This window comes from Passer domesticus, chromosome 19 (assembly GCF_036417665.1).
Source record: "Passer domesticus isolate bPasDom1 chromosome 19, bPasDom1.hap1, whole genome shotgun sequence".
Classification (NCBI taxonomy): domain Eukaryota; kingdom Metazoa; phylum Chordata; class Aves; order Passeriformes; family Passeridae; genus Passer; species Passer domesticus.
In genome coordinates, this window is record NC_087492.1 from 4,598,465 (window position 1) to 4,612,922 (window position 14,458).

The 14,458-nt window shown below is 52.7% G+C and overlaps 1 protein-coding gene across 5 annotated transcripts in view; it reads left to right on the forward strand.

Annotated features, from left to right (window-relative positions):
- The window catches only part of SMG6 (SMG6 nonsense mediated mRNA decay factor), a 107,173-nt gene that overhangs the window by 19,158 nt on the left and 73,557 nt on the right, over positions 1–14,458 (forward strand). For all 5 annotated transcript variants that reach the window (XM_064394800.1, XM_064394801.1, XM_064394802.1 and 2 more), the window contains exons 9-10: positions 6,381–6,442; positions 9,976–10,121. In XM_064394800.1, the coding sequence (XP_064250870.1) occupies positions 6,381–6,442; positions 9,976–10,121 (208 nt within the window). The remainder of the gene's footprint in view (positions 1–6,380; positions 6,443–9,975; positions 10,122–14,458) is intronic.

Consider the following 14,458-nt stretch of genomic DNA (forward strand, 5'->3'; position numbering starts at 1 on the left):
TGCACTGGTTTTGAGACGCTTTTGCCTTATTTACGGAGTGAATGTTCCCAGTTTGTTCCCATGCTTTGCTCTTCTGCAAGTGTAAAGAGCCCTTAAGTACCACGGAGGCACTTTACACCCAGCAATCCAATCGCCTCCCAGTCTTATTTTGATAACACTGAACAGATTGAGCTGTTGAAATTTTTCACTGCAAGGCATCAGTTCTAGCCTTTTGAATCACTTTTATGGCTGGTTTTTTGGATCCTTACCAATTTTTCAGCATCCTTTTAAAAATAAGGGCACTAGAGCTGGGTGCAGTATTTCAGTGTCATCCCCCACAGTGCTGTATTTAGATTGTGCTGCCCAGTCCCTGCTCTGCTTGCACATCCAAGGGATGTGTTTAATCCTTTTTGCTGGACATTGCATTGGGAATTCAGCCATTGTGGTCCCTAAAGGCTTTGTGGAGAAGCTGCCTTGGGCACGATCTCCTGGAGACTTCATTTTCCACGTGGTGCCAGATGAATAACATGACATTTGATGCTGGAAACCCCCAGATTTTGAAGCTGTTATAATAAACCCTGTGTGAATGTTCTGTAGCCATCGTTACTTACTGCTCCAAACGGGCAGTTTGACAGCAGAATTTCCTTTTGTTGATTAAAAATGTTGCTAGTCAGTCTCTACCATCCTCTTTCCATCCAGTTCAGTGAGGGTCCCTGAAGTCCTCTCTTTAAGAGGTTACTGAATCAGTTTATTCGTTTAATGATAATATTTTTTCAAGAATGTTGCATATTACTAATTCATGGAAACCAAATTTAGATACAAGCTTGGTTGAAAAGGAAGTAACACACATATAAATATTCTATTTGACCTGCTTTCATAAAGTTGAGAGTTCTGCTAGTAAATCTGTTACTAAATTATGCAGAATTTATTTAGAAGTCAGATACTTGTTCTGGAGCCAGTGAAGTTACCATAGCTTGATCTTTACGTTACTAAAGCAGATAATTTTCTTCCTTAACATTTTTCCTTTCACCTGCTCCCTGCTGGGATGAAGGAAGAACTCAAAAGCTCACTGCTTTTGCCAGGGAGCTTCTTAAATTCCTCTTTTTCTCTTCCTGGGTTGATGGCTTGTGACTCTTACAGCCATGAGATGTGTCCTGGAGCTGCTGCACTGCAGAAGACCAGGGAGCTGCAGGAGTGTCTCAGTGTCTCTGTACCTGTAAATTAATTTTTTTTATGCCTCAAGGCCATGATGCATCAGGGTTCCCTCTCTCTTCCATGTCACAGCAAATTGGATTTTATGTTTGTGCGGTGTCTGATGTTAAGTAGCAGGATTTTCACTGGAATTGCTTTTACTGCTACAGAAATGAATCCATTTGAGGGCAGGACATTGCTCTGCTAAGCAGAAACCTGCACCAAACACGTGGCACGAAGCAGCCAAGGCAAGCCCTGTATCCATTTGTGGTTGCAGGTGGTATATGAAGAGAAGTCATTATGGTAATTAGCCCAGCTGGAATTTGCCCACAGCTCTGTGGGTACCTTGTAAACACTGCAAAAATGCCAGACAATTTTAACAGCCCTTTTGTCTCATCTCCTTTATGTAGGTAGCCATTTGCACAAAACCCTTTCCACCAGCACTTTGGTGGGGTTACACCTGTAGCAGTAAAAATTCCTTCTGCTATCCTGCCAGTCGAGCCCACTGCAGCATTCTGGGCTTTTCAGGAATCTCTGTATCAGTGTTGGACTGGATGCTCTGAGAGAGCTGCCTGTGGAAAAAGAGGAATAATCTTAATGTGGTATATGTAACCCTTGAGCTGGGAGTGAGAATATGGCACGTTTTGAGTGTCTGCATGTTATTTCACACAGTTCTCAGCAAGGAAGCTGTGCCTGGAAAAGCCTGACTGCCCAAGAAACCCTGAAAATATTTGGGATGAGTGTGGTACGTGTTTTGGAGCAGAGCTGTGTGGCTCTGTGGTCTGTATCCCAACCCCTTGTCACTGAGGAGACCCTCAGACTCAGGAGAACATCCTGCTGTGCTCCAGGCCCTTCCACTCCAGTGGAGACAGCGCATTTGTTACAGGCAGTTTTGCATCTGGTCTCTTGATTAATGGACTTGTCTCTTGCAGCCTATTTTGACTCTGACACCGCTTTCTGCTCCACAGATGCTTTGCTGATGTTGAAGAAAGTTTGCCTCGCTTGATAAAGACCAGATCCTGGAATTTACTTCCAAACCTGAAGTAACAATTTTTAACTTGAAACGCTTTTTCCCCAGGAGTCACTTCTCCAGAATCTTTCCCTTATTTGGTGCCTCCTTCCCAGCTGGGGCTGATGCTCAGGTGCCAAAGCTCTGTGCACTCCTTGCCCGGAGACAAACGGGTTCAAGCACAGCAGCACTGCTGCCCAGCCCTGATCATGGCACTCCATTTCCTGTGCCCTGCAGTGGCATTTCCAGCATTGCTCTGCTGGGGTGGGGGACACCATTTTCAGTGCAGGATCTGGAGGTTAAATGTTGCTTTCTTCTCTGCTGGCTGGAGACAAGGCAGACCTTTCCTGAAGCTGCCCGAGCAGTTCTGTGTTGCTGTCAGGCCGTGCTCCCCGTGGCCTCGAGGAGATTTGAGCTGGCTGTTCAGCCCTGTTGCTATCTCTGCTCTTTTAGCTGCTCCACAAGAAGTTGTTAGTCACTGTTGATTCCTTCCATGGCAACAAATCCAGTTGGGTTGGCGGCGAGGTGTGTGAGTGCTCCCCAAGCAGCACTGGGCCGCTTCCTCTGGTGAGGTTGCCTCTTCCCAGGTGGATTTAGTCTGTCTGCACATGCTGACTCATGACAGCTGAAACAGCTGTTTTCAGCTTCAGGCACTACTGTGTGCAGGGACCCCTTCTTCTTCTTGACAGCTGGTTTGTTTTTGTAACTAATGCCTTCACTATATGCTCATAACTTCCATATTGGTGATGCCCGCTTTTCAGCTGGAAGGGCCAAAATCCAGTTTTTGACATAGTTTTGTTGTTGTATAAGCTTTTCTTGATGGGCTTTTCCCAAGTGAGCAACTGGGATGGTCCAAATTTGGTTTCCTGTGCCAAGGAGCAGCATTGCCCACAAAGGGCAGCAGTGTCAGTGTGCTGGGAGTCCTGGTCTGGCATCCTGATATTGGCATGAGGACCATTTTTGGGGAATCTTTGGAGGGGGTTGCTTTTGGGCTGCACTGTCAGTGAGAAGTTGTTGTGGGTCTCATGGTAGCACTGTCAGGTTAGTGAGCATGCTGACAGTGCTTTTGGGAAGTGTTCCTCTCCACCATGTGAGTGCAGAGCAGCAGGTGACAGAACTTCCTCCTCTGTGCCAGGCCGCTCATGGAGGTCCCTGTTTCCTCTCCCCGTGAGAAGCTGAGTGTGATGGGAGGAGCTGGGAGGGCTCCCAGAGGCTGAGGGACAGGTGAGTCAGTAGAGAAACAGTCATCCAGAGAAAAGCCCAGTCAAAGCAGCCCCATGGCCTCTGCATGAACCCGAAGATGAAAGGTCCAAAGTTGAGTGATGAGCTCGTCAAAACCTTGAGGCTGTGAGAGAAAAAGTGGTGAAAAAAAGCGTGAGGTGCCTGCTTGAGATGCCACAGTGCTGGGGCACACAGGGCTCTGCCTGGGCTTGCTGGGGTTGTGATTTAAGCTGGCAAGAGGCATGAAACATGCTTCATTCCTGGAGGCAGGTATCACATTTCCTAAAAACAATTATAAGTAAGCACATATCTCTGTCCCAGTTCTGTGCTGGATGCTGGGGAGTGTGACTGGTTAGTCCTTAGGATTGCAAGTGAAAAGGCTGAGTGTGAAACTTGCTGTGAGAAAATGGGGGTGAAGCCAATGTCCTGACAAGCCCTCCTGGAGCTGGGTGTCTGTGGATACACTCTGGGCATGTCCCTGCTGGGTGTCACTTTCCATTCAAGGTGGGGAATTTTGGTTTTCCCCTGCTGCCAGTAAAGTGTGGGGATTGCAGAGCACTGATGGGGCTGTGGGTGAATGTGGGCCTTGGAGGAAAATTTCTGCCTCAATTTCTTCCTTCCCCCACCTGCAGCCTGCCTGTGAGTGTTGCTATCCAGTAGAGATGGGTCAGGCCAGGAGCTCCTTCTCTTTTCCATATTCCCCCTCAAAGGATGCAGAGCATGGACCCCCTCTACCAGCTCTTGCACAGGGTCTTGCTGTGGGGCAGAGCATTCCCCACCACCCCTCCAAGGCTCTTGCACTGAGCTGGGGGCTGTAATTCCTTAGGCTGTGTCTGTGTCAGGGTCTGTGATTTCAGCCAGAGCTGGTCACAAACCAGCACTTTTGCTTCCACAAGCTGTTGCAACAAAAAAAACCAAAAAAACCCGACCTGTTAAAGGCTTCAAGCTCTCAATTACCATAGTGTCCTAAGGTGAAGAATCAGCTATATCCAGACTTCACTGGCAGAATGAATAAGGGCTTTGCTGTGCTGTCCCAGTATTCCCCAGTCTCTTCTGGGTTCCATCTGCAGAGTTAATAAAATGGTGGCAAATCAAGTTGAGTTCTAGTGGAAAGGGCTCTTTAGGGCAGCAGTAAAATAGTGAGTAAGCAAGAACCCCTTGCTGCAGGGGCCAGTTTAATTGGTCTGGCTTGTTTTATGAGACAGGTTTTATGTCTAAACTCGCACATGGCCCAGGAGCAGCTCTGCAGCAGGGCATCATTCTCCTGCATGGATCCTCCGGGAACGCAGCCGGGTTAATTACACCTCACTGAAGGTTCAGAGCAGCTGGCATCAGTCATGCCTTGAGCCCAGGGGCTCAGCAAATGGGGCTGGGAGGTGGCACCAGAGCTAGGATGCCAGTGGCAGCTGTCCCCTGCAGCCTGGCCTGGCAGAGAGCTCGGCAGGCACTGGTCAGTGCCTGCCCTGCGTTCTCTGGCGTGTGCCCAGCTCTTGGCTGGGCACTGCCACAGCCTGCCAGGTGATCTTATCCTCCCCCTGTGAGGGGAAGCGGGGGAGTTGAGGCTGTAAAAGCCCTGGGTGGGTTGGAGCAGCGTGGTGGTGCTCTGGGTCGCTCCTGGCCAGCGTCTCCCTCGCAGCACTCGGGGCCTGGCTTTTCTCAGCGCGCTGAGGCTGTGCAGGCACAGGCGAGAGAGGAAAACCTCCTGCTCTGGGGAAGGTAAAAGTGAGGCCAGTCCACTCCTGCTGTGACACAGCCACCCCCAGGGCCAGGCTCAGGGAGTGCTTACCCACCCACAGCTGTCCTCAGAGCCATGCAGATAAGGACTGGGAAAGCCCAGAGCTGTGCTGAGCGAGCAGAGGGGGTCTGGAGCAGGAGTTAGTAATTATTCAAGTCAGGTTTTGGAGTCAGGGGGACCAAAGCAGGGCAGGAAGCTGCCTTCACACCATGTGCTATCAGCCAGCTCCCCTGTGTCCCCTTAGCTCCATGTCCACAGAATCATGGAATGGTTTGGGTAGGAAGGGACCTTAAAGGCTGTCTTGTTCCAACCCCCCCTGCCACGGGCAGGGACAGCTTGCACTAGAGCAGATTGCTCAGAGCCCCATCCAACCTGGCCTGGAACACTTCCAAGAATGGGGCATCACAGCTTCTCTGGGCAGCTCAGTAGCTGTTGAAAAGGCAGGGTCTCAGAGGCTCTGCTGACACATCTGAACACTGTCTCTAGCACCAGATAAATGAGGGGGTGCAGCATCACCCCAATCCTCCCTGGCTTCTGGAAGCTGCTCCTGGCAGGGCACAAACAAGTGTGGGTGCTGCTGCTGAGCTCTCTGTGCTGGCTGCTCTGCAGAAAAGTGCTGGGGAGGACATTCTGCTCCCTCTCTGCCTTGCCCAGCTGCTGCTCTGCCTCTGACACAGCTGGGAGCAAGGAACAGGCTGCTGCTGGTGCTTGTGGGGTTGTGTTTTTCCATCGGTGGGAATGCTGGTGGGGAATGCTGCCTTTGGAGACTCCTTTTCCAGAACCCCTTAGGCTGTGCTAAGTTTTGAGTTGATGAGATGGGGGAGGAGAGCTTTACCTATCAGTGCCTGGTGTGCAGGTATCAGCTTTGGGTTGCTGGGGTGCAGGTGTGGGGTTTGGGGTGCTCAGGGTGCGGGTTTGGGGTGCCCAGGGGTGGGTTTGGGGCTCCCGGGGTGCAGCAGCCCTGTGCAGGATCACAGGACCCGGCAGAGGGTGCTGTGTCTCCACCGCCTCTCCCAGCTCCACTTCCAGCTCCAGCTGTTTGGCACTTGCCTCTGCCTCTGTGCATGATGTTTGTAAGAGTTTGGGCATGTCCATTTGGTTCCCATCTCCAGTGCCACCCCCAGCATCCAGGCCAGGTTCTTCTGTCACTGGGGACATTCTTAATTCACAGGAAATAGGAGAGAGTTTAATTGTTTTCTCCTCTCTCTCTCTTTTTTTTTCCTTTTTTTTTTTTTTCCCATGCAGCTGAACAAAAGGTTCATCCTCAGTTTTCTCCATGCCCATGGGAAGCTGTTTACCAGGATTGGGTAAGTGTGCAGGATGTTTATTTTATTTTCCTACATTACAAGTCTTTTTGGAATTTAATATTGTTAGCAACTAAGCTGTGTTTGGAGCTGAGGGCACAGGGTGTGAATTCTTGCAAGCCTGGCCTCCTGGTTCTTATTCTCCTTACCCGCCCTTCAACCCACACTGGCTGGAGCTTGGGCTTTTCCTTTCCCCCACCTCAAAGCCCATTCCTGCCCATGCCCCAGGACCCTCTGGCAGAAGCTGAGCTCAGATGGTTCACACACACAGGAGGGGACTAGAGGCAGTTTTCTCTCTCCCATCACCTAACTGTGCTCCCTCCACTTGAATTTCTGGGTTTAACCCCCTCTCTTCCATTGCCCTCACCCAGTACAAAGGTGGCTCCTGGGGGTCTCAGTAGCTGTTGCCTGTGAGGATCACAAAGCCATTGAATCCATGTGCTGGCTGAAAGCTGCCATCCAGAGCGTGCCAAAACAAGCCTTGCCCTTCATCTCCTCGCTGCCATTTTGGTGAAAGCCCCATAGCTGAGAGCTGCCCTGGCTGTGGGAACTGATTTGTACAAAGTGCCCTTGGCAGGGGCTGTCAGAAATGGGTTTCAAGTAATTGAACAGCTCCCCTTGAAGCAAAGCAAGCCTGATCCCAGCCTGGGCTGAGATCCCAGCCCAGGGGACACCCTTGTGACCCTGAGGGCAGAGCTCAGCCTCGCAGCTGATGGGCTTCCCATGGAGCTGCTCTGCTCCAGGTCCGGACTGGCCCTCGCTGTGTGGGAGCAGCTGCTGAGGAGAGACCCCATGTGGGTCTCTGCTTGAGCCTGCCAGGAGCTCAGAAGCAACCAGAGTCTCCTGAGCTCTCTTGGCTCCTTCATTCTCCTGTGGAACTGCTGGCTGTAGGTCACAGGGCTGAGAGGCCTTTTCCAGGCCGTGTGGGTGCAAAGTGACAGCCTGTCCCTGCTGGGAACAGATCCTGCCACACAGCAGCACCTCAGCACTTGCTGTCTGCAGTGCTTACAGGGGTGACCACTCAGGAGGGGCACTTTGGACCCTTCACAAAAAACAGGGAAGCAGGGGCTGGTGGTTTGCTGGAAATCCAAGTTGACCTCTCCTGATTCATAAGGCACTGATTATCCACTCATGGGCCACCGGGCTGGCCTGCAGCAGGGAGACACAGCTGGCTGTCCTGCCTGCAGGAAAAGAGGAGGAGAGCTGCCAGAGCCCAGGGAAGGTTCGGGAAGTGCAGGGTCTGTGCTGGAGGGCAGAGCATCCGGGGAGCTGCTGGTCCCAGCGCGGTGGGGCCGCGCTCGCGGTCGAGCTCCGGTTGAACGGATGCCAGCAGGGGATTAATGGGGATGTAGCAGAGATCAGTTGCACATTTGGCTCCTGAGGCTTTTGTGAAATTAAGATGCAGCGTTTCAGGCAGTTGCTTCCCAGGACAGTCATTTAGAAAACCCAAGTATGTTTAATGGTACAATATGCCCTGAAGTACTTAGAAGGGAACTAGAAAGTAATACCATGACACAGGAAGAGAAAATCGTCCAGCCCTGCTAAACAGCTTCCGTGCTTAAAATAGGTAAAAGGTGAGGAATAGCCAAGTCCTTTTTGGGCAGGATCTCTGGTGATTTATCTGGAAAAAATATGGAAAAGATGATGTTGTCCTAATTGGGCTCTTGCTCCTAAAACCACAGGTAAGCAATTTATTAAAAGCTTCCGCTCGGCTCCTGACCTGCTGGTTCTGAGCTCAGTGGGGTTACTGCATGCTGTTCCAGATGTGCTGTGGTATCAAAGCACAGGTGGTGGAGCTAAGGAAGCCCTCACTCCTTCTCGTTGTTATTCCTTGGCAATAATCTTCATCTCCTCAGTAACAACCCATCCTGCAAAGGGCTCCTCCATCCCCAGAGTGCTGTCTGCCCTAGGAGGATGTTGCTGGATACACTGGATGTGGTCTGAGATTTCTCAAAATTAGGAAGTCTTTAGAAGCAATCAGTTTGCTCTAATTCTCTGGCTGTGCCTCAAATCCAGGGAAGTTGCCTTTTGCAGGGAAGGCAGTGCATTTGTACTGACAGAGCTGCTCCATTCTGCACAGCTACAAAGTACAAGGAGACTGTTTGTTCCAGCCCGTGTTTTTGGGAGGGTAACAGAGGCTTTGAACTGCTCCAGCAAACAATGCCCAGGGAGAGGGTACCCTGCTGGTAGGCAGACCCAGGTGATGAAAAGCACCCATGAAATATGACTAAGAAAGCCATTTCTGTCTATAAAAATAAAGCTGTCACTGTCCTGAAGTCTGTTGGGGAAGCCCAGCAGAATTGCCCATGTGGGTTACCAGAAGTGGCTCATTAATCCAGCCCGTGGTGATATCACAAGATCTGAATCTCCTGGGGGGAAGAGAGAGGAAATTGCTATGGAGGCCCCTGAGGTCGCCTGCCCCAGCTCCAGATGCCTCACCCTCTGTGGGTTTTGGCTCCCTCACTCCTATGTGGGCACTTGATAATGTCACTGATAACTGGTGTGGGCACTTTCTGGGAGATATTCAGTCTGCTGGGTCTGGCTGTGGCTTTTTCTAGTGTAGGAACAACAATCAGTACAGCAACAGAAGAGCCAGTGGGACAGGAGGACCTCCCCCCTCAGTAGTTCCCAAGGTTTTGGGAAGCTTCTTAGTTATAAAATTATCTTCGTGGGATACCAGGTGAGGACCATTGTGGGCAGCCACACCTCAGTCATTTTTGGGGTTTGACCGTGCTCTCTGCAATAATTTCTGGGAGGTTGCTGGGGATCCAACAACTTTGATAAGTGACCTCAGCTCATTCCCTGAGCGATGAAGAGCAGGATAGAGGTGTCAGATTTCCGTGGGCGCCTGTGAGTGGTGTTGAAAGCTCACCCCATCCCCAGGCGTGGCCCCGCAGCCGCGGGCGGCTGTGTCCTGACGCGCGGCAGCGGCTGTGGGGACCCGCTCCAGCTTTGACACTGTCAGCAGCTCCACCAGTCACAGAGTCCCTGTCCTGTGGGGCTCGAAGTGATGAAGTTTAGGGGCTCAGTAACAGTGCTGGGGAGTGTGTAGCCTGGGGGAGACAGGGCTCTGTGCCATGGGATCCGATGTTGCAGAGCGGAGTTCTGCAGGAAGCACGCTCTGGCTGGCATTCAGTGCACTGGAATTGCCACATCCGCAATGTGGCACCAGTGTGTGCATTTTGCTGCAGCCTTGGGAGTCCCATGGGCTGCTCCTGGTCCAAGTGAGCTGCTGGCCCCTTGGCACCTCTCCCAGATTGGTAGAAGTCAGTAGAAAAAAATGGTTGGTCAGAAATGACTCATAAAGGCCGTGTTTTCCTGCCAAAAGAATGCTGCCTGTCGGTCACAGAGCAATCCCTCACTGCCCTCTCTAAGGAAGCTGCCTGCACCTTCATTCCCTACAGCTCCTGGCTGGGAGACAGCACCCCAGGGATTCCCCTTCCCCAGGAGATGTGACACAGGCTGAGCCATGCCCACCTCCCAGCCCTTATCTCGGAGCACAGCCTGCTCTCGACAGCCTCTCTCTCTGTCTGCAGGATGGAGACTTTCCCTGCCGTGGCCGAGGAGGTCCTGAGGGAGTTCCAGGTGCTGCTGCAGCACAGCCCCCCTCCCATCGGAAGCACCCGCATGCTCCAGCTCGTGGCCATCAACATGTTTGCAGTGTACAACTCCCAGCCCAAAGGTACCACGTGCTGCTGGAGGGGAAACTGGATGGGGATCAGCCATTCCCCATGTGGAGAAGGGTGGGGGACACACCAGATGGGGAGGTGGGAGTGGTGGTTGGATGCCTGTGGGTGTCAACACAAAGGGACCTTGGCTGGGCCTTTGGAGCTGGCTGAGGTGTCTGAGGAGTGAGGAGGCATCGCATCCCCCTGGAGCCTGAGTCATCAGCACAGAAGGAAAACGTTGCTTTATGGCTCTGCCTTCCCAGCGTGCAGGCTGGGCCCTGCTCAGTGCCTGTGCTGGCACCAGGAGGGCTGGGACAGTCTCAGGCCTCAGCTGTTGGCTGTGGCTGCCTGTGTCCATGCAGGTGGGTGGGGGTGTGATGCCACTCTCTGAAACACCAGGTTGGAGCCTGTGCCCCCGGGGTAATTCAGAGAACAACACAGATCCAGTGTTAATTACTCTCCTCCTCTCACTTCCTCTATGCACCCAGCAGCCTGGATGGTCTCTACCACTGACAAATTTAATGTGCTGGGCAACAGAGGTGCCACCAAACCAGAACCTCTTCACTGAGTTTAAAATGATGCTTCCAGGGATTGTACTTTTCCCTGTGTCCCCTCCAACACGCACTCAGCAGCAGGTACCCAGGTCTGCCTGAGCCGTGAGTCTGGGAGCAGGGATGGGGCTGCTCTCCCTGGGTGGGAGGAAGCAGCATTGCACATCCTGATGCCTTGGGATTTAGATCCCAAATATGAAGGCCTCCAGCTGATGGATTTCAGCTAAGGCTAGCATGTGGGTGATCAGGCTGAGCCCCAGAGAGCTGCTGCTGGAAGATCCCTCCCTCGTGAGCCAGTTGGCCACTGCTCAGGCTGGTGGTCACTGGCCAAGGTCAGCTGATGGAGCAAACCAGCACCAGCTGGAGGGCTGGGAAGTGGCTCCTGTAGCTGTGCCTGCCTTGCAGGCACTCTCCTCTCCTGGGGGGAGCTGTCAATCCCACTGGCAAGACAGCCATGCCCTCCTGCCTGCCAGATGCCAGCCAATGATGGCGTGTTTATCTTTGAGCTGCAAAGTACTTTGTGATTATAAGCAAATGCCTCTGCGTGACAGTAATTATTGTATTCATAATATTAATAATACCCCTGGTAGGTAAATTAATAGTGGTGTCTGTGCCACAGACAGGGGCGGGTGGGAAGGAGAGGATGAGATTTGTCTGGGGTGGATGGCAAGCCCCTGTGGCAGAGCTGGAAGCAATCCCAGCTCTCAAACCACTGGGCTGAGCTCGTCCCTCCACAGCCGAGTTGTGGATGTGTGTGAGTGACGGAGGGAGTGCTTTTTATCACATGAAAAATAAGTATTCTCAGAGTTTTCTGCCTCCTGTGTGGGTAGCTGCCAGCTGCTCCCAGCTTTCGGATCTCTGGAGAAAGCAAACCCGTTCCTGCCGGGGCCTGCGTGCGGAGCAGGTGGCAGCACTCCTGGAATGCCCGCAGGTCGGATGGCACCACGGCTGCCATCTGATGCCAAGGGCCCTTCAGGGATTTCCCTGAGGGCTCTTTGCTCTGGTGACCCTGAAATATCGCTGAGAGTGTTGTTGGCAAAGCAAACCCTGCTGTCAGCGCAAACGCCCCGGTGGTCTCGGAGCGCTGGCACAGCGCAGGTTGGGCTCGCTGCCGCCGCTGCCATCCTGGGAGGAGCTGGGTGCAGATGGAAATCAAAAGCAGAACAGCAAAGGGTCTGGAGTTTTGAAGGAAGGCAGGAATGTTGGAATGATTAGAGTCCCCTGCGTGGAGCGAGGGTGCTGGCTCTCTCCCCGGCGTGTGGGCTGCTGTGGGCAGGGGCCTGGCGGGAGCGCGGCAGGAACGCTGTCGGGAAGGTGCGGGTTTGCATTTCCCAGCACATGAGTCACCTCCCTGTGCTGCAGCAGCAGGGGCAGCAGGCAGCCAGGGGGCCGAGCCGCCCCTGTGGGCCTGTGGGAGGCTGGCAGGACTCAGGGAGCAGTCCCACCCTGCCTGCATCCCAAATTGCCAGGAAGCGTTGCTGGGGAGCCGGCTGTAGTCAGAGCTTGGCTGTGTCCACTCCGCAGAGCTGGATGCAACTTTGCTGTTGGACCAAACAGCCTCTGGAGATCTCCTCCTACTGAAATCCTCCTGCAAATCTGGGAGCAGAGCGTGTCTGTGTCCTTCCCATCACTCAGTTTGCAGTAGCAGGAGGAGATCCGTGGGTTTGGGGCTGGGAGGGAGGTCTGAGCCTCTTCCCTGCTGCCCGGGGCTGTTCTCTTCAGGGATAGCTGCTCCCTCCCTTCCCTGCTGTGTGTTTCCAGGTCTCTGGAGCCCCAGCTACTCCTGAGAAACTTGTAAACGTGCTTGTTGCTCCATGTCTGGTGTGTGACAAATCCCTGGTGCCAAGATCCAGTGGTACTGGCAGTTGTGGTGTGGTGTCACTGGCATGACAGTCACAATGTGGGGAATTCTATTAAATTCTTAACCCCTGAATAAGAACTTTTAAGAATCAGGTATTAAGAAAAAGGGAACTTAACAATTAAATGCTGTGTTAAGCACCTGTCCTCCCTCTTCCTCAGCCTTGTACCAAACACAATCCTGCCCCATCTCAGCCTCAGTTTCTCCCATTTTTGGGTTGTGTTTGCTCTATCCCAGACCTTCAGTGAGGATATGGGCAGCACAGGAGGTTGGGGCTCATGCATGAACAGTTTATATCTGCTGCTCTTTGCTTTTTTACTCCTATTCTTTTGCTGTGGTGTGGGTTGGCCATGACCCTTCAGGGGTGCCCCTGTCCTGGCACGTGTCCCCTCTGGGATTTGTGATATGTCCTCTGTGTCTCTTCTCCCAGACACTGCCACCTTTTCATAAACCAACCAACCAACCACAAGGTCACCGTGTGCACTTCTGACAGGGTGACTTTTTTGTGCTGTGTTTAAACTGGTTTCAAAACCAGCCAGCTGTGAGCAGCACGTGGCATTTCACATCCTCCTCCCACGCAGCTCACTGCTGTGGTTACCTGAACCCTGCAGTGGGTGCCAGGGCTCAGGTGAGCACAGGCAGGGCTCTGTGGCCCGTGCCCAGTGCAGCTGAGCTGTGCTTGTCCCCAGGGACAGCACCAGGCACGCTGGAGCTGGTCTCAGCTGCCTGTGCAGCCGGGCAGCACTGGGAAGATCCTGGGAGATGAATTGGATCTGTTGTTTTCTCTGACAGAGGAAGCCAAAGAATTCCCACATGAAGTGCATCCCCTGCTGTTCAGCATCAAACAGTGTGTTCCTGCTTTGTCCTGGGAGGCATGCAGCCACTGAGGGTCCCACTGACCCGGCTGCCTCCTGTCAGGAGCACTTCAGGTGTGAAAAAGCTTCTTGCAGACCTCAAACCCATGGGGCAAGGAGTGCCCACCTAGGGAAGAGAGGCAGAGAGAGGTGGCCACTCCACATGGCGGAGACTTGCAGTTGCTAGTGCTTCCCAGGATTGGACAAAGGTGACTAAACCAGTGTTTTGGGCCATCCTGGGCTCTGGCTGGGGTGGGGCCGTGGTGGGGTGGCCCGTTTTAACAGTTTGGTAGCCATCTGCACAACCAACTCACAGAGAAGTTTGGATCCCTTTATCCCAACCACAAGCACTCCAAGAATTTTAATTTTTTTTTAATTCTGTAATTTGGGGAAATAAAACTCTGGTTTCTGAAAAGACTAATTGAAGCCGTGCTTGCGGCAGGGGCATCTCGGTGAGTGGAGAGAGAGGAACCCCCTCCCAGCCCATCTGTGCCCAATTTACTCCGATCTGGCCTCTCTGAGGCTTTTTTCTTTCTCTCTCTCTTTAATAATTTGTTTTATAATTCCTGGAATCAAACCCATCTCAGACACACTGTTTTATTTTACTGTATTATTGGATTATACTTCCTATAAATCACTGGATGTTATTCATAGGCCACCACCAGAATAACTTCCCCTCTCCCCCCAAACCCCCCCCCCCGATGGCCCCGCATTCCAAACAAGCTCTCACCAAGGTGGGGGTGCAGCAGCACGGGGCACCCTAGAGACACTTCCCGGAAATCCCAGCAAATTTGCCTGGCTGTGGGTGTGAAGCATCAGGCTGCAGCACCTGGATGCCTTCTGGCACTCTGGGCCGGCCGCGTTGTGCCGTGTGGAGGTTGTTAGGAGGTCGGGCTTAGGTGGAAGTGGAGAGGGGAGGGGGCTGCCATATGTGCATCCTCAGCACATGTAGGGAATGAAGTTGCATCCCCCAGGGCCGAGCAGAGTCAGGGCACAGAGGCACAGGGAGGTTCTGGCCAAGTGTGTTGCTTTAGCTGAGGATTGGGAAAGTGGAAAGTGACAGTTTGGGCAGGGTGAGCCGTGCACAG